At 42.7% G+C, this 24,319-nt stretch overlaps 1 protein-coding gene across 2 annotated transcripts in view; it reads right to left on the reverse strand.

Moving 5' to 3' along the window:
- Positions 1–22,955, reverse strand: part of RP9 (RP9 pre-mRNA splicing factor) — a 179,034-nt gene extending 156,079 nt beyond the window's left edge. The window contains exons 1-6 of one of the 2 annotated variants that reach the window (XR_004343303.1): positions 22,787–22,955; positions 9,891–9,921; positions 8,715–8,844; positions 5,840–5,931; positions 4,058–4,119; positions 2,741–3,102 (exon numbers count right to left, since the gene is read on the reverse strand). Coding sequence is in view for 1 of the 2 variants with exons in the window: in XM_032592427.1 (XP_032448318.1) it covers positions 2,904–3,102; positions 4,058–4,119; positions 5,840–5,931; positions 8,715–8,844; positions 9,891–9,921; positions 22,787–22,938 (666 nt within the window). In the remaining variant the exon portion in view is untranslated. Of the gene's footprint in view, positions 1–2,462; positions 3,103–4,057; positions 4,120–5,839; positions 5,932–8,714; positions 8,845–9,890; positions 9,922–22,786 lie in introns of those variants that run through there. The other variant, XM_032592427.1, reaches the window with a different exon arrangement.
- Positions 22,956–24,319: the final 1,364 nt, after the last annotated feature.

Below are 24,319 nucleotides of genomic sequence, written 5' to 3' on the forward strand. Positions count from 1 at the left end.
AATGGCTTCAAACATATATTATCTTACAGTTCTGTAGATCATAAGTCTGAGCAGACTCCACTGAGTTGTCTGCTTAGTGTCCCACAAAACCAAAATCAAGATGTCAGCAGGGTTGGAGGCTCTGGGTAAAGATTCTTTCCTTTGGCTGTAGGACAGAGTTCCCCATCTCCTTGCTGGTGTTGGTCAGGGGCCTCTAATTAGTGTCTACTGCATTCCTCACCTTATAGCCCACTGTAGTCCTGTCATCTTTAAATCAGCAATGGTACGAAGGAATGGAATCTGAGTTCCTATATTACTACCAGCCAGAGAAACTCTGGCTGTTATTTGTTTAGGAACACACAGATAATGTCCCTTGCCTTGTGCTTGTAAAATAATCTAATCATGAAAGTAGAATTCATCATATTAACAGCCACGGAGATCAGTGGGGAGAAATGTTGGGACCATTTTAGAATTTTGTCTGACACAACTATTATGATGAATTTGTAGGATGTCTTGGTGAAGGGAGGTCTGAGGGCTTGTAATGCTTTCCTGGATGAGTGGAAATGCTCCATTTGAAGGTAGATGCTTGAAAATTAGGGTTTGAGTAGGTGACTAATACGTTTTTGCTTGCTGGTCAGCTTTATGGGCTCAGTTGAGTTTGAAGATGATGAATTTGTGGGGGTACCAATCTACAGAGCTATGTGATTTTTCTCTAGTAGTCTGGGTATAGATGCAGAAGAGGTTTTTGGTCTTTCTGAGAAAGCTGGGCAAAAGGACCACAGGTCAAGGGAGATGACAGGCTTAAGTGATGGACTCTGGGATCTAGGCCGAAACAAAAGACAGACAAAACCAGAGTGAAGGAGTAGGGACGGTAGTTGCCTTGCAAGGGTTGTAGGAGATGGCCCGACTTCCAGTTATAGCAAGAAGTGGAGGAAGGTTTCATTAAGAGGTTAAAGATACAGAGCAGTGGTTCCCCAAGTGTGGTTCTCAGACCAACAGTGTTAGCATCATTAGGGGTCTTATTAGGAAAATTCCCAGGTTAACCACAAACCTACTGAATTAGAAACTCTGGAAGTCTGCAGCACAGGAATCTGTGTTTTAACAAGCACTGCAGTAGGTATTGATGCCCCAAGGCTTGAGAATCATTGACGTAGTCTTTCATATTAAGAGTGCTTTTAGGGGCGCCTGGGTGGCTCAGTCAGTTGAGCGTCCGACTTCGGCTCAGGTCATGATCTCGTGGTCCGTGAGTTCAAGCCCCGCATCGGGCTCTATGCTGACTGCTCAGAGCTTGGAGCCTGTTTCAGATTCTGTGTTTCCCTCTCTCTCTGACCCTCCCCCGTTCATGCTCTCTGTCTCAAAAATAAATAAACGTTAAAAAAAATTAAAAAAAAAAGTGCTTTTATGGTGAATAGGATTCCCGAGGGACAGTAAGAAATTCCTAGAAGAAGAGTATGAGACTGGTAGGAAACACTGGGATATATGGGAGAGGACAAATGGCCTATATTCTGCATGCTGACCTAGGATGCCAAGGATAAATGTAAAGGATGCCTGAATTAACTGGCCTTAGAATTTTCAGAAATAACAAGCCTTAGCTGGCTGATTCTAATCTGGACCAATGTGTTATTGAGGTACTACTATTCCAAGGCCAAGATTGGGAGCATTTATTGATGAGTAGGAAATGGGTCCATTCTGGGACTGGATTGGCTGTTCTCAACCTCCAGGGAAAGACTCAGAAATGGGAGAAGAGTTACTCGGGCCTTGAAAACCACAACAGCCCCTGCTGAACAGGGAGGGATGCCTGTGAGCAAGCTCTATCTCCATATGGCTCAGTAAAAAACAAGATTTACTCTCCCTTGGCTGCAGGCACCACCATGATGGGCTGAGCTGCTTTTGCTATGACACAAAGATAGAGGAGCACAGGTAGGTTGTGCTTAACCAACAGGAAGATGAAGGAAGTGTGGGATGTATTTTGGGATGTGAGTAGCTGACCCCATATAATAATTCCCCTATATTCTTAAAAATTTTCTGATTCAATGACTCTGGGAAAAATCTTGGGACTCAGTAAGATTTAAACACGTGAAATACAATGTAGCCACGCAAGATTTTTCATTGCTGTTACAAGGAACCCTTCCTCATCAATTAACAAACCATCTCAGATGATTATACACACACCTTTTGGTGCAGCAATGCCAAAAGAGATTATTAAACAGATTAAAATAATCTGTTTTATACTGTTAAAAAAAAAAACCAATGTACAGATGAGTGTGTATGTCATTCGTGTAAAAAAAAAAAAGCCCTATATTTGTGATATACAAAATACTTCTGGAAGACTAAACAAGCACCTTGTAAAACTGTACCCTTTGGGGAAGGGAAATGGGTAGCTGGGGGAGAAAAGAAGGAAGAATTTCCATGATTAAAAACCTTATGTACCTTTTAAATTTGGAGCACATGCATGCATTATTAAGAAATAAAAAGTTACTACATTTAAAAAATAAATAATGAGCTTTTATTATCCTCGACAACAGAGAAAAGCCACGCTGGAGTCTCTGGGAATTCTGGGAACGCTCCCGGGAGGAGGGGAAGGCTGCAGCAGCACCTGGAGCTTCCTCAGAGACTCATTCCCTCAGTCTCACCCCCCTGGCAGAGGCAGCTGGAAGGAATCACAAACTGCAGGGATCAGTGGGAGGAAGACAATGAACAACGCTTTCCTGCATGAAATCAGCCACTGTCCAGAGCCAGCACCAGGGAAGACACAAGTCACCCTCCGGGGGTCACGTCTTCGCTGGAAGGCAGGTAAGAATTCACACGCGTGACACCGAATGCCCTGCTCTCTTGGGGTCTCCAAGTCCTCCCCGATTCCACACCCTCTGGTCTGGGGCCACAGTGTCTGATTTTTGAGAGGAGAACATGGAATAGGTCAAGTCTTAGTCCGAGTCTGAACTCTCATTCGACTTGGAAGACTTATGCTTTCGTTTTTTCTTCTTCTTCTTTTCTTTTTTCCTTTTCTTATGCTTTTCTTTCTTCTTCTTTTTCTTGTGTTTCTCTTTACATTCTGAGGAGCTGGAGCTGCTCCCATCTTCATCGGAGGTGGAATCCTCCAGTAACTGTTTTAACTGCTGTATCCTAAACAGAAGTTTGACCAAAGAACCATATTTAACTTAAAAAAATTGTAGATAAAGATGATGTGAGAGCAGCAGCGAGGGTAAAAAATGTCATGAATAACCACCTTGCGAAAGACGGTACCTATTTGTGCATGTCTTCCCCATTCTTGTCCACGTCCATGCCTGTTTGACAGGACTGTAACCAGTATATGAGCCATTCTGTGTTCTTTTCATTGTCCTAAATATTTCTGCATGTTTCTCGAGTCCTTACCACAGAACTTCTTTTTTAAAAAATTTTTTTTTTTCAAGGTTTTTTAATTTATTTTTGGGACAGAGAGAGACAGAGCATGAACGGGGGAGGGGCAGAGAGAGAGGGACACACAGAATCGGAAACAGGCTCCAGGCTCCGAGCCATCAGCCCAGAGCCTGACGCGGGGCTCGAACTCATGGACCGCGAGATCGTGACCTGGCTGAAGTCGGACGCTTAACCGACTGCGCCACCCAGGCGCCCCATTACCACAGAACTTCTAACAGATGCCTACTTTCCTTACTCACCGCCCCCAACTGCTCAAGTAATCTACCTCCTCAAAACAATTATTACTCAGCGTCACCAGTTTTGGGAAAAACAAACTCTCCCGTTTTTTCACCCTATCTTTGTTCATGTCTAAGGATCATTTTTAACAATAGCTCAAATCCTTAAAGACACTGGAGAAGATAAACTAAACTACGGTTGGTTGCCAACATCAACTATCAGTGGTATGAGCAGGCTGGGCCAAGCCCACTGCTTTAGGCCAACCCAGATAGAACAAGGCTGGCCTGCTCATTCCCCACACACGCCTTTCCAGTGATTTCTCCTGCCTTCCACATATATCACAACTACATTAAAGTACCATATTTACCAAACCACTCATCTAATACCAGAATGGGTGTTTCCAACTTTATGTAAGAGGGTATTGTTATCACCAGGACCACCTCACCTTATGTCCTTTTCATGTCTTTTATTCTCTCGTATGATATCATACATAGGATCTTCATGTGCCTTGAGGATTAGAGAAGGGTAAGGTTGGATTAGGGCTTTGTGGACTGTTAGTTAAAGTAAAATTAAATTCATATTTCACTGAAACCAGTTTTTTTTTTTCCTGTTTGGTGTAATTTTATATTTAAAATTTTCTAATCCTTCTTAAGGGTCACCATCACTTCAAACTTGTGGAAGTTACAAAAAAGATTTTTCAATTATACAAATACAATTTGATAAAATATAATCTGAATAGCCTTTTTAAGGATATAAACCATGGAAGATTCATTATTAAATATTACTCAAAGTTAGAAGTATTGAGGTAATTCTATGAGGACAGATGATCAAGAGATATTAAAATAAGTTGGAAAACGATACGTAAGAATGATTCATTTATAGGTGCACAAAAACATATGTATATGCCCAAAAAGAACTGTAGAAGTATACTTATCAAGCTACTTAATGCATATTCACTCTGTAGAGATGCAATATTGCTTTTGAAAAATCAATTGTGAAAAGCCCTAATGTAAAATGTCAATTTAGTTAAAGCAAATGTATTCTTGTAACATTTGTGTAATTAAAAAGTACTTGTTTAGAATGACTACACATAGACTGAACTTTGTGGTATGTCAAATATCTTTAAAAATATCTAGTAAAAGTTTTACATATGTAAGATAAAAAAGAAGCTAAAAATGTCTATATTTGTACCATCCAGAGATATCCACTGCTAACATTTTAATGTGGTTGTTCCAGTCATCATTCATAATTTACAAAAAATTATAATCATATTATATATACAACTCTATTCTCTTTTTCACTAAGATTTTATTTTTAAGTAATCTTTACACCCAACGTGGGACTCAAACCTACAACTCTAAGATCAAGAGTGGCACGCTCTTCCAACTGAGCCAGCCAGGCACCTCTTTCTCACTTATGTCTTCATGAGCATATTCCTATGATACTACACATATTTCTAAAACATGATTCTTAAAAGCTATATGACTTCTATGTTACAGTACTTATGTTGACGTGCTGGCCACTGCAGTTGTTTCCTATTTTTCTTTAGTCTATTTTTCAGTCATATAAATAATTCTAAATAATCCCTTATACATTAATAAAAATTTGTATATATTGATTTTTGTTATACCCTTAGGATCTATCCTTAGAATTTGGGTTTCTGAATTAAAAATAAATGAATTTGTTCATTTTTTGAGAGTTATGACCAATTTATCTGTTATAGGAATTGTAAAAATTGTCATTCTAGGTAGCGTTGATTTATCCAGAATATTTTCTTCAAATTTTTTAAATGAAAGCACAATTTTTAAATGTCTTAAAATCCCTGGCAAATGTTTGTAGTAGTATAAACTTCTACTTTATAATAGAAAGATATTTAATCTTTAGACAAAGACTGGGAAACTAGAATGATGATTTTAGTTATGAAACAAGATTTTTTAAATATAATAAGTAAAAAGTGACTGAATACATAACAGTGTCTTTTGGAAAAAGAAATCAGTGTTCCCAAGGCATAAGCAAATAACGCTTTAACAAAAGTTAAGTTTTTGTTAATGAACTAATCTATCACACAAATGCAGTTTAACAGAGATGTAGTTAACACTACATATTTTGGCCAAAAGGCTCTGGGAATATATTTTATGTTAACCTCCAGTTCACTGGTAACTGCCTGAGTCACTTGACATTCCCCATCTCTGGTAAATGTAAATTGAAACTCAAGAGTTTTACTTACTACTCTGAACTGTTCTAACTTTTGGTTGCCTTTGATAAAGAAAGGGCATTCTTTGTCGCCTGTTCGGTGACCGTACCGTTTACAACGCCAACCTAAAAGAAAGAAAAGGGATATATTTCTGTAAGATAAAGCAGTTTTACCTAATTAAGATAAAGTATCAGTAGATCATACTAAAGATATTTTTCATTAGATTCCAATTTCCAAAGCTAATGCAATTAGTGGATGAACCATGTAAGATACCAGAAAACTGAGAGAAAACAATTGCTTCCTCAAGCATCCTTTCTTTAATCTTGGGTTTTAGAAATGAGCCAAGTAGGGGCGCCTGGGTGGCTCAGTCGGTTAAGCGTCTGACTTCGGCTCAGGTCATGATCTCACTGCTCATGAGTTTGAGCTCCGAGTCAGGCTCTGTGCTGATAGCTTGGAGCCTGGAGCCTGCTTCAGATTCTGTCTCTGTCTCTCTGCCACTCCCCTGCTCATGCTCTGTCTCTCTCTCTTAAATATAAAATAAAATGTAAACAAACAAACAAACAAACAAACACAAATGAGCCAAGTAGTTACTAAGCAATCCTGTGCTAAAAGCAAAGTGTGATTTTGTTTTAATAGTGTGTTATGGCTTGAACGGTATTGCTCCCTCCACCCTGTTCCCCCATTATGTTTAATGTTCTAACCGCTTGTACTTCAGAATATGACCTCATTGCGAGATAGGATCTTTAGATCCCTAGGCCTGGGACAGATCCTTCCCTCACAGCCTTCAGAAGGAATCAACACTTCTCACACCTGGATTTCAGACTGATAGCCTCCAGAACTGTGAGACAATAAATTTCTGTTTAAGTCACCTGAGAGCCTCTTCATGAATGAAAGACAAGGATGCAAAAAAAAAAAAAAAAAAAAATAGAAAAGACCAATTTGGAAGAAATAAAAACATAATGAGAAGAAAAAATTAATATCCTTAGAGAACATATTGCAACAACAGAATTAAAAAAATCATAGAAGAAAATTACAGCTTTTGGAATTGAAATAAAAATCTTTTTTTTTTTTTTTTCAACGTTTATTTATTTTTGGGACAGAGAGAGACAGAGCATGAACGGGGGAGGGGCAGAGAGAGAGGGAGACACAGAATCGGAAACAGGCTCCAGGCTCTGAGCAGTCAGCACAGAGCCCGACGCGGAGCTCGAACTCCCAGACCGCGAGATCGTGACCTGGCTGAAGTCGGACGCTTAACCGACTGCGCCACCCAGGCGCCCTGAAATAAAAATCTTAACTGAAGGACTGGAAGATATGTTGATGAAATAGTCTAGAAAGCAGAAAAAAAAATAGGACAGGAAAGATCAGAAATTAGAAAATCAATCTAGGAAGCTCATCAGGTGAGCTCTAGCCCCACTTTGGGTGAGCCCCACTTTCTCTCCCTCTCTCTTCTGCCCCCTCACTCACTTGCGCCCTCTCTCTCAAAACAAAACAAAATTCTTCTGTAGTAAGAAGTCAACAGATAATGAAGAAACCTGAAAAATCAAAAGGCAGGAATATAATCATATAATTTAGATACACAGATAAACTTGAAAACATTTAAATTTTATTTAAGTAATCTACACCCCATGTGGATCTCAAACTCACAACCCTGAGATCAAGAGTCACATGCTCCTGGGGCGCCTGGGTGGCTCAGTCGGTTAAGCGGCCGACTTCGGCTCAGGTCATGATCTCACGGTCTGTGGGTTCGAGCCCCGCGTCAGGCTCTGTGCTGACAGCTCAGAGCCTGGAGCCTGTTTCATATTCTGTGTCTCCCTCTCTCTGACCCTCCCCCATTCATGCTCTGTCTCTCTCTGTCTCAAAAATAAACGTTAAAAAAAAAAAAAAAAAGAGTCACATGCTCCTTTGACTAAGCCAGCCAGGCGCCCCCCAAAATAATCTTAAAAGAGGTTTACAAGGTTACCTTTAGGGTGAGGTGAATGGGGCAAGGAACTAGGAACTGCTATTTTTTTTTTTAAGATATTTGTTGTATTCAAACAGTTTTCTCTATTTTTATTTTTTTAAGTGTTTAAAAAAAATTTTTTTTAATGTTTATTTATTTTTGAAACAGAGAGAGACAGAGCATGAACGGGGGAGGGTCAGAGAGAGAGGGAGACCCAGAATCCGAAGCAGGCTCCAGGCTCTGAGCTGTCAACACAGAGCCTGACACAGAGCTTGAACTCATGGACCATCATGACCTGAGCTGAAGTTGGACGCTTAACAAACTGAGCCACCCAGGCGCCCCTAGGAACTGCTATTTTTAATTATGTACATGAAGAATCTTTGTACAAACAAACGTCTTTAAATGGCAGCAGTACCCTTTCTTCAAATACCAAATACCACTTAAGCTGGATGAAGGTGTTGCGGCTCTGGTGGGGTGGGGGCGTGCACACACAGCACTCCTGCTCTGGACCCCCCCCTTGTGGCCGTAGCTCCTCTCAGGTTGCATGGATGAAACCTTAACACCACTGATTGAGGGGAGAAGGGGGCAAATCACTGAGGCAAGACCCAAAGGGACCTGCCCTCCAATGCATCCCTTGTCCCTTGTGACATTTCTACAACGGAATATTCTTTCTGTTACTTGAATATTACCAAGGAGTGTACCCCAAAGGCAGCTACGGTCCTGTGGGCAACTACTGCCCTTAGGAGTCAGAAGCCCTGGAGTCAAAGCCATGCTCTGCCTCTTAACTCAGACACTCACTAACATACGCAGCTCAGCTTCCTTAACTATGAAACGGAGATCATGCCTTGGCTAAACAGGGCTCGGTGAGGGGGAAAAAAAAAAAAAAAAAAAAAGTAAACACGCTTTTTAAGTCATAATATATAACTTGTGTGTGCTGAGGAGTGTTACCTGAAACTCTCCCATACTCACACTGCATAACTTTGACTTCTTTCCCGAGTGGCATCCAAAGTCCTTTAGTTGGTGCGTGAGCCAGAAATTCCCTGGCATGTTCGTTGCCTGGTACATCTGGTATACAGTCTTCCGGCTTAGTCTCATCTTCCTAAAAAAGGAAACAACATGTACACGACGTGGCAAAAGAGCACTGGAATTCTCTCCTACCTGCTTCAGAACACAGCACTGCCTGGCTTTCACATGGGCTGGACATGCCCATGTCATCCTGTTACCCTCTCCAGTACTAGAAACAAAGACAAATTATACCTGACAGAAAAACCAGAAATAAACATACCAGAAGAATTATATCATGAAAATGATATAGCTATTCTTAGAGAAATATTACTAGTTATTCACATAGGAATGCTTTGAGCTCCAAATTCTGACTCTAGATCACAAAAATTAGATTCTAAGATTACAAACTTTTCTGCTAACTTAAACGCCTTGTGGAATGAGACAAAGCATAGAATTAAAAAAGATTTCCTCAAATAATAAAAATAACCTGTTAAAATAAAAAAAAATATTATACCATGGAGATCACTTGTCATGTTTTATAATCTCATACATGCTATATTTGACATGTGCTCTCATCACCAAATAACTTCAGTACACAATTCAGGTGTTATATTTATATTTTTTTACCTTCTGATTTTTTTCAGTTCATGTGAATATTAAATTTATAATGAAAGAAGGTTTTCTAAAAATCTTTTCACTGAAAGGGAGCAAGCAGAAAGTTGCTCTGGCCTCTAATGAGTCCTCTAAGTCTCGCACCAGGGGCTGGACTAGAGGAGCTTCCAGTCTCCTCAGAGACAGTAGTCTCTGATGACGCTCAGGAAACCAGCAGTGAGTGAGTCACAGATGGAGCAGAGCGGTGAGAAGATGCAGCCACAGCAGGAGACAGAGAAGGGGACCGATCGCTGAGGAACACGTGGGCCTGCCACCGTTTCTTAGGGAACAGTCACACGGTTGATCACATTTCTACAAAGACACAGGCTGGAGACACAAAGTGTATGGACTGACTGGCAGGGAGAAGCAGGGTTATGAAAAAAGATGTTCCAAACCTTATATAACAGTTTTTCATAACAAGTTACTGAGTCTGAGCACTGAGTCAAATATGTCTGAGAGAATAACCAAAGGTACAAACTTCACACTGACCTTGATAAGCCCCGGAGGAGGTTTTTCATAACTAGAAAGGAAAAGAAAAACTGCTGTCAATCATGTTAACAGGAACACAATACGTTTTAATGAGCAAAAAGCAACTAGAGGTCAAAATGAAAAGAGTATCTTTAGTAAAACCTTAAAACTGCATTAGATCTAAAGCAGTTAGTAAAATACGCCCAGCAGTCAGAGATCTTATATAAGTAAACTGATGCTACACCACATCCTGCAGAGATCTAGAACTAAAATTCACTGAAATGGTAACTTGGTGTCTGAGCACAATGAATTTATTTTCGAAGAAGAGAAAGCAAGAGATTGCAGGCGAAATGTGTGGGAAGACCCAAGAGCTAATCATGCTTCCAGACTGTCACGGTTGTCAGGTTATTTACCTACCATAACTTCCTCTTATCCAGCATGGAGGCTCATGTGGGGAAGGCTGAGGAATCTGTTCTAACCTGGATGGAGGCAGCGCAGGGGGGCAGGAACAAAACGGGAGGGAAGGGCCTGTTGCAGGGGATGGAGGCGATGGTGATCTGTCCTAGAGGCTTCCTTTCCCATATCCCTGCAGCTCTCAGTTCAAATCCTGCCCACTCACCCTGCCCGCAGAGTGAGCCATCCATTCCTCAGTTCTGACAGCCCGCTGTGCCCGTACTGACCTCACTGGACTCGGGGTGTAGGACCCCTGCATGGTGCCTGGACGACATTCTTTACTGAATGCTGCTAGAGCAAGCAGATGTATGATGTGTGGGAATGTACGTTCCCTTGGAGCTCACAGACTCCCAAGGGTCCTAAGGGTACATACGCATCATGTCTATGCTCCCAACTCATTTTCACTTCCTATCACTCTGCTGAAGTGCCCTAAAAGGGTTCTGGATTCCAAATCTGTAAAATCAGCACCAAATGCTTGTGTTCATTTAAACAATTATTTTTTAGATTGAGATACAATTGGCATATAATATTATTATTTTTAGGTATAATCACGTTGATTTTTAAGTACTGTCACACAACTGGCTATCAAACACACTGGACACACCCCCTTCCCTCTACAAAAAAGCAGCAACTGGAAAATCATGTGGGACAACTGAACATCTTAGGTCTTGTCAATGACTCTATAAATAATATTTGGAGAGGGCATCTGGGCAATAGGCTGTTTAAAGTTGTGATTTGAGAGGCGTCTGAGTGGCTTAGTCAGTTGAGTGTCTGACTCTTGACTTTAGCTCAGGTCATGATCCCTGGGCAGTGGTATCGAGCCCCATGTTGGGCTCCACACTGAGCATGGAGCCTGCTTAAGACTCTCTCTCTCCCTCTGCCCCTCTCCCCGAAGCTTATGCAACCAATCAATCAATCAAAATTGTGTTTTGACCCTAAAAGTTTGGAAATGTGGGAGTCCCAAAACTGCTGCACACAGGTAGTGGGTTCAGAGATGATTAATTTTCTGAATTTTGTATAGTGAAAATGTCTTACTTTTAGCACCAGGAAAACATTAATAAATGTTAAAATGGTAAATCATTTATCTAATAGTCAAATAGATATCGACTATCCCAAAAGGAATGTAGGACAATACTGCAAACAGTTTAAGTTAATAAAAAAAATGAGTAGGGTAAAGTATTTGGTGTGCTTCCATGTGTATATATGGGGAAAAGGAGACTATATGTACATACATATAAACACAGATATGCCTTGTTATGAATAGCATACCTCTGGAAGAGTACCTGAGGGAGGGACCTTTAGTTTTCATTACATTTATTTATATGCAAATATATCAACTCAACGTTTTTCATTACAAAAGAAAAATGAAATTAATGGCATTTTCCTTATACGTATGCTGGCATAAACCAAGGAAAAATTAGCCTCTGAAGGAAAATCCAAAGGTAATTTGAGATATGAAAGAAAAAAGGGCCAAAAATATGCTATTAGCAGCTCCCTTCTGCTATAGAGTTATATAGGCAGCATTTTTGTTTTACAGTTATAGTGTTATTTCTGTAATTTTTTCCCACGAATTAAGTCTTGACTCTAGCTCTATTCAACTTGGTATTTTCCTCCTAACAAAAAAGAACGGGTAAAATAGGTGAAACTAAACTTAACTATCAGGCAATATTGAAGGTTCAACTTAAAAACTTACTCCTTGCAAAAGTAGCCAGTCAACAATTATGCCAGGCATGGGGCTAAGTATCAGAAGAGAGAACTAAGGGCATAGAAAACTTGCTTTTGCCAAAAATTCCTAGGAAGAATGAGGCATGGTACTCAATCCATGGATTTATTTCCCTTGAGTAAAGAACATCAAACTCATTACTAAATTGTATTATTTTTGTTACTTGATTCTCTGTATAACTGTGCAACTGTCTTGATGGAGAGGTTTGGTTTTTTTGAGTAGAAAATCCCCACATTGCAGGTAGAACATTTTTTAGTTCAAGATCAGTGTGAGTGGCCTTTGGAGGTGTTAAAAAGAAAACCACAGGCCCAAAATGGAGCCAGTTAGGCCAGGTCACCAAACTGGGCCTTAATACAGACTCTAGTTACAGTTTCAACCTCACCCATAAATGTAGTCTTCACCTTCAGCAGTAATTTTCTGATCAGTACCAATAAACTAATCTGTCATATGGGCCCTCCTACCCCCCAAGAGAAAGATGAGGTAATTTGCAGGATAAAACTCCCTGCTCTTCCCACTAAGGCAAAGTGACTTTGCCTGGAACAATTGTTTCTTTTCTTTTGCTAATAACTTCATTCACCACCCTACTTATAGAAATGTTCCGTTTTTTTTTTTTTTTTAATTTTTTTTTTTCCACGTTTATTTATTTTTGGGACAGAGAGAGACAGAGCATGAACAGGGGAGGGGCAGAGAGAGAGGGAGACACAGAATCGGAAACAGGCTCCAGGCTCTGAGCCATCAGCCCAGAGCCCGACGCGGGGCTCGAACTCACGGACCGTGAGATCGTGACCTGGCTGAAGTCGGACGCTTAACCGACTGCGCCACCCAGGCGCCCCAGAAATGTTCCGTTTTATACAACTCTTTGGAGCACCTCTCTACTTGCTAGATGAGATGCTCCTGGATTCATGAATCAATTAATAAAACAAATTAGATTTTCAAATTTACTAGGATGAATTTTTGTTCTTTAATACAGGTAAAAAAAATTTTGGTTTGAATGGACTCATTCTCACTGCTGTGTACTTTGGGACAAGTTATTTAACCCTTCAGAGCCTCCATTTCCTCATGGGTGAATATGTCACAGGACGTATGTAAAAGGCACTTTGCAGTGGTGGCTCCTTCTGTTGAAAGCAAGTTGCTCTCAGCAGTCTCATGAGGCAGGTCAAGACTAGAGCACTCGCATCACAAAGACCAAGATGTGGACCAGTAGAGAAACCTGGCCATCCCAAGCCAGACTTCACATCTTTGTGTAGATCTGTAGCTTTGTAAGGATTTGCCAGCTGCTTCTAAGTGGAGGTGGGCATCAACCTGACAGTGGACTTCCCAGACAGCATCCCCAGCTGGGTTTACTGCCTTTCTTTTTAAAAATAATTTATTGTCAAGTTAGCTAATATACAATGTAGTCTTGGCTTCGGGAGTAGATTCCCGTGATTTATCACTTACATACAATACCCAGTGCTCATCCCAACAAGTGCCTTCCTCAATGCCCACCTCCCATTTTCCCTGCCCCCACCCCAACCTCCCACCCCCATGATCCCTCAGTTCTCTGTATTTAAGAATCTCTTATGGTTTGCTTCCCTCTCTGTAACTTATTTTTCCTTCCTTTCCCCTATGGTCTTCTGTCAAGTTTCTCAAATTCCACATATGAGTGAAAACATATATCTTTTTCTGATGGACTTATTTCACTTAGTATAACAGCCTTCAGTTCCATCCACGTTGTTATGAATGGCAAGATTTCATTCTTTTTCATTGTCGAGTAGTTTCTAAAGCCATGAGACTCAGAGACTCCTCTTCCATATCTGGCTTCAGGGATCACTGCCTTTTCCCCATGCAGGTGGTACATCAGCATTCAGCCAAGTCTATCGTCATGTCCTGTGAGGCTCATAAAATATGCCTTATTATAGTTATTAAACTATCTTGATAAAATCACATAAGAAAAGGGCAGGCCAGGGACTCTGACCCTCAGTTTTTTCAGTATCAATTCCAACATTTTCCTTCATTGATTCCAACAACTGAACACTAAGCAGTAAGCAGCTGAATTGGGACAATCATCCAGACCTCGTGACATTCGGCATTCTTTCACTGAGTTGCAGCCACTGTTCTGGGCCAGCAGTGTATCTCCTGTATTAATAACTGTTCCTGGGTTAAATAAATTGTGCAAGGGCACACAGCCCAGAGTCCACGTGCTCACCTGTATATGACTATCAGTACATGTTTAGCTGAATCCAGTAATCAGTCTAGCACCATGTTTATCACTGGAAAACAGAAGACTCCAGTAACACTTTAAATTCAGAGCTTCAGTACAATTTGATTTAGGCATAGATACTATTGTGAATCCAGTCTTCCCTAAAAATTTCCCCCCCCATTGCTTATTTATGCTTATTTGTGGTAAAATTTACATACCATACTTCCCTAGGTTTTGACAACACTCTCCTCCCCAAAGCAAAATACCATGAGGCTGTGGGAGGTAGTAACAAGGACAATGACCTCACACTCTCTCTGAGGCAGGGATTGGGTTGAGTGTGTGCAGATATTAAATGTATACGCACTTGGTTGTTGATGCTAGGAACATCCATGTGGAGGCAGATAATTCTAAGGAGTTTGTGAGGGGAAATGTCAAGCTACAAGGCAACATTTGAGCTACGCCCTGACATATATACCAAGTTAATGGGAAACAGAGCTATAGGGTTTTTAATCATGGATTTTAGTAAGGATAAGCTTTCATCATCTGGTTTGCAGACCAGGAATCACCAGTGGAAAACGTACCCTGCCTGTGCTCAGCTGCATGGACTGGGGAGGCCCTCCTTATTTCTGGCCAGGGGCTGAACTGAGACAGACCCAGAATCCTGAGAAAGAGGAAGCAAATTCTGAGGCTGGGTGTCTGTGTACTCAAAGAGCATCTCAAGCTCTTAAAGGGATTTGTACCTCTTCTATAAGGAGTAATACATAAAGATTTTAGCTCAGATCTGTACATTAATGTTGTAAATCTCCAGGGAAGGACTCATTTTAATACTTCAGAATGGCTGCAAAGTATAGAAACACTTAATGATTTAATGTTTTCTTTATCCTGACCCTCTTCTTATGCACCAACTTTAAAGATCCTTCAGAACAGGGGCACCTGGGTGGCTCAGTCAGTTAAGTGTCTGACTTCAGCTCAGGTCATGATCTCATGATTTGTGAGTTTGAGCCCCGTGTCAGGCTCTGTGCTGACAGCTCAGAGCCTGGAGCCTGCTTTGGATTCTGTGTCTCCCTCTCTCTCTGCCCCTCCCCCACGTGTGCTTGCTCGCTCGCTCGCTCTCTCTCAAAAATAAAGAAAACATTAAGAAAAAATAAAGATCCTTCAGAACAGGGTGAATATCAGAGGTTACAGGGGTTAGGGAGAATTGACCAAGGGAAAAGTGAAATGCTTTTTCTTTGTCCCTTCTCTTAAGATGTGAAAGAAAACAACTGTGGTGGATGTTATATTATGGCTTATAATAAGACTTGTAATTTCCTATATAAAGATTATAGGAGCATCTTATGTTTAGTTTTGTTCCTAGTTCCTGAAATAGGTCCAAAACTATAAAGGTGAAAAGTTTCTTTTGTTAGTCATAACAAGCCCCTTTCAACCAAACTGTTTATATTAATGGAGGTGACAAAGCTCCTAAAGATGAGGACTGGTTGCCAGGGGAATGGATTCTGTGATTAGAGAATTGGAACTTTCTTTTTTTTAAAAAATTTTTTTTTTCAACGTTTTTTATTTATTTTTGGGACAGAGAGAGACAGAGCATGAACGGGGGAGGGGCAGAGAGAGAGGGAGACACAGAATCGGAAACAGGCTCCAGGCTCTGAGCCATCAGCCCAGAGCCTGACGCGGGGCTCGAACCCACGGACCGTGAGATCGTGACCTGGCTGAAGTCGGACGCTTAACCGACTGCGCCACCCAGGCGCCCCTAGAATTGGAACTTTCAGCCTTACCTCTAGGGAGACTGAATTAATCACCAATGGCCATTGATTAAACAATCATGCCTATGTTATGAAGTTTCTATAAAACCCCCCAATAATGGAGTTCAGAGAGCTTCAAGGTTTAACACATGGAGGTGTACCTGGAGAGGACATGGAAGCTCCATGCCCCTTTCCATACACCTTACCCTATGTATCTGTTCCATCTAGCTGCTCCTGAGTTATAACCTTTTATGATAAATCAGTAATCGAGTAAAGGCAGTGTATTCCTGAGTGCTAAGAACTGCTCTAGCAAGTTAACCAAACCGGAGGAGGGTGTTGGGGGAACCTCCGCTTCACAGCCGATGGGTTAGTAGCAACCTCGACTTGTGAGTGGCATCTAAAGTGTGTGGAAGGGAGCAGTCTTGTGAGACTGAACCCTTAACCTGGGGGTTCTGATGCTGACTCCAGGTAGGCAGTGTCTGAATTAAATTTATAAGACATTTACTTGGTGTCCTCTGAGAATAGGAGAATTTCTTGGTGGTGTTGGAAAACTCCCACACAGACTAGTGCTGTGAGTGTAATATGAATGTATAAAAGGAAAACAGGAATGTTTTTTCCTTCGCAGCAGATTAAGAATGAGAAATGCCATGAATTGTTATAGCAAGGAAAACTTCCCTTTGACTTCATCTCTGGATGCTTCCAAATAAGATTGGGATGGAGGCTTCTCTGCTCTCATCCTCACCATTATTAACCCAAAGCTTTTCTAAAGGGAGGACTTAGAGGACTCAGAGGAGGACTTAGTCCCTGAAGATTACATGGTAAATGACGGGGTATAAACAGAATTAACTTTTTAGATATGGTATTTCCAGAGCAAATACTTAAAATATTTTCTGGTGGAAAGCTGTGACATGTCATATGCCCAGGCTTCTCTTAGCAAGAATAATGGAAATTTGCCTGAATTAAGCAGGTGATACAGTCCCATCAGCAGCCATTCATTAGAAACATTAATGCTATCTATCCCTTATGGATTGGGACTTAAGGGAGCTTGGAAGGGAGGAGGTAACATTTACATAAATACCCAGTAATCCAACAATATTTTCTTTTGCCATAGGAGGTGTACAAATAACAGATGGCCAAAGTAAAATCCACATTCCTGGAAAATATGTAAATGCTTTTGCATAAGTGGAAAAGGAGTGTGATGAAACTGACTACACATTTTGCAATCTGTTATTAGCAACATTTCCCTTCAATGATTCCAACAGTTGAACACTACACCAAAAAAGTAGTCTTAAAAAGCCCATTTTACGGGGCGCCTGGGTGGCGCAGTCGGTTAAGCGTACGACTTCAGCCAGGTCACGATCTCGCGGTCCGTGAGTTCGAGCCCCGCGTCGGGCTCTGGGCTGATGGCTCAGAGCCTGGAGCCGGTTTCCGATTCTGTGTCTCCCTCTCTCTCTGCCCCTCCCCTGTTCATGCTCTGTCTCTCTCTGTCCCAAAAATAAATAAAACGTTGAAAAAAAAAATTAAAAAAAAAAAAAGCCCATTTTACAACTGTTTCTCCAAATTTAAAGGAATGTGGTTGATGTTTTTTCCTAGGGCTGCACAATTCATTATTTTATGTAACACGTTAAAACAATATTTCTGGGGCACCTGGGTGGCTTGGTGGGTTAAGCGTCCGACTTTGGCTCAGGTCATGATCTTGTGGTGAGTTCGAGCCCCACGTCAGGCTCTATGCTGACAGCTCGGATCCTGGAGCCTGCTTTGGATTCTGTATCTCCCTCTCTCTGTTCCTCCCCCACTTGCACTCTGTCTTTCTCTCTCAAAAATAAATAAAGATTAAAAAAATTTTTTAAAAATAAAAAAATTAAAAAAACACAATGTTTCCCAAAATCTAAAGTAATATTTAAAAATAACAGATGTGGGGGCATCTGACTAGCTCAGTCAATAAGCATATGACTCTTGATCTTGGGATTGTGAGTTTTAGCCCTAAGCTCCACGTTGGGTGTAGATATTACTTAACAAACAAAAAACCAGACCTGGAATAGGAGTGTGTTTATTGTGTAGGTTGGCTTCTGTGCTGTAACAGTTAAGAAGTCTGCACTCTTTATAGTTAATCCTGAGGAAAAAAAAAAAAAAGTTGGTGGAGGCCCATTATTTTGTACCATCTGTGAAGCCTTGCTATTATATCATTCAGATTGTAATAAGTTTCTCTGAGCAGTGTGAAGGCTAAATTTAGATAAGAGAGGAAAAACTTCATCTTCCCAACTGGGTATGGAGAAAGAAATCTTTATTTTGCCAAGTACTTAAAAATAGTCTTGTATTTCTGAGTGCTGGCATAGGATTTCTTTTGGAAGAGTCCTTCATGTAAGCATACTCAATTCCAGGTGTTCCCACAGCTTGTTCCTATGGTGTGGAAGGCAGAAATGAAACTACCATATACCTACAGAATCTCTATTCTGTTATGTCCAGCAGACAACGGACACTTGAGTAATACAGCTGGAGCATGGGTTAGAGCACAGGGTGGAAGACTCAAATGCCCTTGGGGTCCTGGCAGGTTTGGTGAAAGGGTAAAAAAAGGTAAGGTCAAGTGTAAGAAACTGATTAGAGGAGTGGAAAGGCAACTAAAGAGGGAATACCAGGGGGTAAACGAATTTGAATTCAATTTGTAAAAAACCACTATGGAGCTTCCCATTTAATGTGGCTGGCCAGCTTGTTTGCCTTCCTTTCCCACACTCTTTTATTTATTTATTTATTTATTTATTTATTTATTAAATTTTTTAACGTTTATTCATTTTTAAGACAGAGAGACAGAGTATGAATGGCGGAGGGTCAGAGAGAGAGGGAGACACAGAATCTGAAACAGGCTCCAGGCTCTGAGCTGTCAGCACAGAGCCTGACGCGGGGCTTGAACTCACAGATTGCAAGATCATGACCTGAGCCAAAGTCAGACACTTAACCGACTGAGCCACCCAGGCACCCCTCCACACTCTTTTAAAAAAATGACAGTAAAGAAATAAAAAAGGTAAGCAGCCACAAAAAAATCTTGAGAGGAGATACTAGCATTGAACAATTTTGAGACAAAGCTGGGAAGACCATGGAAAGTGGAAGAAAGGGACTGACTCCTCTAGCTGGAAGAAGTTATAAGCTTTGGAAGACAAGGGTTAGGAATATGAACACTGAGTGGTTGAAACCACCAGTGTTCTCGTGCCCCACAGCCAGGAGACTCTGTGTGCCCTCACCCTTGAGAGAGACTGCAGGTGTAGTCCCCTGTGAAACTTAACTGGAGAGGCCCAGATGAGAACACTGGCATAGCTCAGAATGGGAGTGAGGGTGAGCACTAGATGAAAAATGAACTCTGGAATCAAAGCCCCCTCCTTCTCCATTCCAATTCAGGACACTTGCAGGCAGGCATATTTCTGGCACCCAAGCCTGAGAATGAAGGGTTCTTTGGACAAGCTGAACAGGCCTCAGAAACCCTCTACCTCCTGATATGTGGGTGTCTCCCCATGTAAAAGGCAGATCACAGTCTGATATCTCTATGGTGAGACTTACCAGTCAGTAAACCAGCACCTTTGCATTCTCCCTCTCTCTCAACTGCTCCTTTCAAAAGAGCTTTATAATGCCTCACTCTTAATGGGGGAGATCCAAGGATCCCTACACATTAGGAAAAAACCTCTAAGTGAAAAAATCACAGGAAAAGGCAAAGAAGACACAGACAAAAGGAGAAGAAAACAAACAAAAATGAGTATCCTCAAAGATGACAGATTTGTTACTGATCAAACAACAGGATGCTATGAAAAATAGAATTCTCAGGATAAGTTCTTTAAAGTTAAAAATTGAAACTTAAAAAAAAGTGCAATGGTGGAAGGATAGGAAGATAAATCTTATAGGATGAAAAGACAGAAAATAAGAGTGAAAAGAGGATCACAGAAGTCTTAGAGTAAGAAAAAACAAAATGGTGGTAAGGAAATTAAAACAGAGTTTACGTATGTATATTAAACACCCACAAAGTATCTAGAAAAAAAAAATCTGAAATCCAGTGAGAAAAATTTCACGTCATGAAACTGCAAAATACTAGAAATAAAGAATTCTTTAAAGCTTGCAAAGGTGGGGGAGGTAGAACAAGTTCCTTATAAAAGAAAGGGAATCAGAGTGACATCAAATTTCTCAGCAATACTGGGAGCTAGGAAATGGTAGCATATCACCTTTGAAACCAAGTGAAAATTTTTCTAGCCTAGAATTCTATACCTAGCCAAACTACCTATCATGTTTGAGGGTAGCATAAAGACATTTTCAGATATGTAAAGACTCAACATATTTACCCCTAATGCACTTTTTGTAGGAAGTTATATAATATATTTCAACAAAATGAGCTAAAGAGAGAAAGAGGAAGACATGGGGTCCAGGAATGGGATCCAAGACAGGAGACTGATGAGGGCAGTTGTACACCAGGTCTAGAAAGCAACCAGAGTGTACTGGAGGAAAGTAGAAGGAAGATTTTAGGTTTTAAAAATAAACCTGATAAACCATATCAGATTGTCCGATATATAGGAGCATGGAGAAAAAGTACCTTCAGCTTTTAGAGCCTTTGGAATAAAATTAGCAGGCGAGAATAAGAAATCAAGCAAATGAAAAAAATTGAGGCTCTAATTAACTAGTTAAAAAATACAGTTGTACTAGAGAGCTAAAGAAATCACAGAATACCATTTGGCTCAAAAGTAAACAATATTGGGGTGCCTGGGTGGCTTGGTCAGTTAAGCTGCATACTTCAGCTCAGGTCATGATTTCATGGTTCATGATTTAGAGCTCCGTGTCCGGCTCTGTGCTGTCAGCTCAGAACCTGGAGCCTGCTTGGGATTCTGTGTCTCCCTCTCTCTCTGCCCCTCCCCCGCTCGTGCTCTCTCTCTCTCTCAAAAATAAACATAAAACAATTAAAAAACAAGTGGACAATACTGAATAGTTATAATAATGCTAATACCAACTGAACCAATACTGATTGAACAAAAATTATAACGAAACTATATTGGAAGGATGGACACAAGAAGGGTAGGGAAAGAGAACTAAACCCTCATTTATGTGACATTAGGTTTATAGGTAATGTTTATTGTTCAATCTAAAAGGGCAGTATAAGCATATCATTGAGAAATTAGTTAAGTCCCAGAAGAAAAAACTAAGTTTCCTTGTTGAAACCTTGGTGCTGGGAATGTGTGGGTGACTACAGAACAGGGATGCAAACCACTATTTCTTGAATTCAGTCTTTTAGTACTATGTGATGTTTAAATTAAAGTATTACTCTAAACATTTTGACTTAAAAGCAAACAAATCTCTAAACTAGCCAAACCAAATACGGCAACAGTCCAGAAGGTTTAAATCCCTGAAGTGGAAAAATCCAACCAATCTGGGTATCAGATGCCTGGGTTTCTCTTTGGTTTTGCTAGTTTACAGGTCAGTGTATCCTTGATCAGGTTACTTAACTCCTGAACCTGCATTTCCTCATCTGCAAAAGGAGATTATAGTCTCTCCAATGTCTACGGGTGCTTTGTGAGTTACAAAATAAATGTATGGTGTTAACCAGGATCTGGTATCCCACAGTTAAAGACAATGTTTAACTTAGCCCTGCTAAACTCAAGCTTATTCTAGGCAAAGGATTTTGAAAATCTGCGGTGCACAGGACAGGGCCACTGAGGGCAAGAAGAGGCCAGGACTGTACCTGCTAACAATACAGGGCCTGTATCCTGCAACCACTGCCTTACTAAGGTGAAATTCAGCTCAAGGGTCACGATGAAAACAGCTGGCCAGCCTCCAATAATGCAATGCATTTTGTGTCAAAGCTCCCAGGTTAATTACAAAGGATTTGACTCCTTTGAAGACTTTTCTTTACATGATCATCTTAGTACAGGTAACAGAAGTGCCTGAAAGAAAAACGTGTCATTTATTGAATAACTCAGGGAACAGCAAACTTACGTTTGCCTTCTGGAGCTCATTACAGAGTGACAATCACAGAAAAGCACCGAAAGGCCATAAATGCACCTCCCGCCTGATGTTTCCATCTCCTCTACAACCTGCCCTTCTCCCACAGCCATGGGCACTCTCCTCGAACCCGCTGGAGCTGGCCTTGCACGGGGCCTCTTGAAGTCAGGCCACGCTGACCAGCAGGAACGGGAGACCCCGGTCCTCATTCTTTCTGCTCAGCTGGAACCGGCCTCTTCGTAGCCCCCACCCTTCATGCTGTTCAAAATCCTCAGGACTAAAGAGAACAAGTCTCCACGCTCTTCCACCTGACAGCCACCTTCGGAATCTTCAGGGACAGTCCGTCACCCCATTCTCCGGCCCTCCCCTCCGGGCCGCACGAACGGTACAGGACGGCTGGTTCTCGTCCCTCCTTCGCAGATGAAGAGAATGCGGATTTGACCCGGTCCACCGGGGGCCCTCTGAACCGACACCGTGAAAGGGCACGACCGCAGCGCTCACTGCACTTGGCCGCGCGTTCAGTCCCCAAATCGCGCCCAAGCGCTTACTAAGTGCCGCCGGATCCGCCGCACCCGCCCCGCAGAGCCCCGGCCGCACGCCGACCTCGCGCGGGGGACTAGAGCCCGCGCTTCCCCTGCCGGCCCCGGCCGCTCGGCGCGCGGGGGGAACGGCCCTTCCCTCCCCGCGGAGGCGCCACTGGAAGTCGGGTGGCCGCGCCGCGCGGGGCCGGAACTGGCGGTCGGCTTGGCCGGGGTCCCGCTGCCCGCGCCCGGGTCCCCCGGGGACCCAGCCTCACGCGCCCCCGCGCCACCCCGACCGCACGCCTCGCGGAGGAGCGCGGGCGGCGCGGACTCACAAGGACTCCAGGTGCTTGAGCTGCTGCAGCTGCTGCGCGTCGTGCCGCCGCCGCTTCTGCTCTCGGCGCCGCTGCAGCTCCTGCTCGGCCGACTCCCGCGGCCGCCGCGCGCCTCCGGCTCGCGCGTCGTCACGCCCGGGCCGGGAAGACATCGCGGCCCGCGCGGCTGAGGCGACCCGCGGCGCGCCTGAGGCGCCTGAGGCGGCCGAGGCAGCGAAGACGGCACTTCCTCCGCGCCGCGCCGCGCCCGGGCCGGCCCCGCAGCGCCCCCTCCCGCCGTCCGCCCGGGCAGCGCCCTCCGTCTCCGCCGAGGCCTCCCGGCCCCCGCCTCCCGCCAGGCCCGCCGGCCACCTCCCCGGGCCGCGGCCCCAAGTCGGCGCTCGGAGCTCCTTGAGCCCGCTGCCTGGCCGGCCGGTGCCGGAGTTCGGCGCGCGACCCCTGGCGGTGGCGGCCAGGCGGGCGGAGGAGGCCTGCGGGGCAGCCGGCAAGCCCCGCCCCCGGGACCCTGGGAGCGGGTGCGAAGTGACTTTGTAGTCCCGGGTGGGATTAGACTATGAGCGCTGCTGCTACGTGGTGTGGGGATTCAAACAGCTTTGAAGAAAGCAAGACTTTCCATAGAAATTCTCTAATTTTCCAGAGCATGGTGAAAACATAGCGTACAGTTTATTTAGATAACTTTTGGGTGCTGGACAAAAAAGCTGTATATACTGAGCGCTTTTTATGTTGTGGTTATTGATTTAAGCCCTTAAGAGTTGATTTAATTTTTAAAAGCTTACTCAGTGCTCTTAATTACCCTTATGTATTACCCTTACCTTATTGTGTAGATAAGGAAGTTTAGGGGCGCCTGGGTGGCTCAGTCCTTTACACATCCTACTGTTGATTTCCACTCAGGTCATGGGCTCCTGGTGCCTGAGATCCCCCAGCCCTCCCCCAGCCCTCCCCCAGCCCTCCCCCAGCCCTCCCCCAGCCCTCCCCCAGCCCTCCCCCAGCCCTCCCCCAGCCCTCCCCCAGCCCACTAGGCTTTGTGCTGACAGCAGGGAGCTGCCTTAGGATTCTCTCTCTCTTTCTCCGCCTTTCCTCCACTCATTCTCTCAAAAATAAATAAACAAATTTTAAAAAGGCCCAGAGTTAAATAACAGGCCCAAGGATGCAGAAGTAATTCCTGGAACCAGGATGCAAAGTGTTAAGTGCTTAACTAGATTGCATTTTGAAAATGTGTCTGATATGTGAAGTTATGGTAATTGTTTTAGCTTTAATGGAAAAAACCACAGAGGAAGTAAAAACAGCATAAGGGAGTATTTCCCTCAAACGTGGTGTTCAATATAGTTAATACTTAAAAAATATGAGGAGCTCCTTTGGATTTATTAGACAAAGTCAAAATGAATGAACGTATAAAGGCTATGAACAGAAACAGAATATTAACACTGGTATGTCTTAGAACTTGGAAATCAGATTCTCCTCTGAGAGGAAAGAACTGGTGCATTAACCAATCTAGTGGTTGATGCAAGTTGCCTGAACCAGTAAGTGCCCTGA

Source organism: Lynx canadensis, chromosome A2 (assembly GCF_007474595.2).
Source record: "Lynx canadensis isolate LIC74 chromosome A2, mLynCan4.pri.v2, whole genome shotgun sequence".
Lineage (NCBI taxonomy): Eukaryota > Metazoa > Chordata > Mammalia > Carnivora > Felidae > Lynx > Lynx canadensis.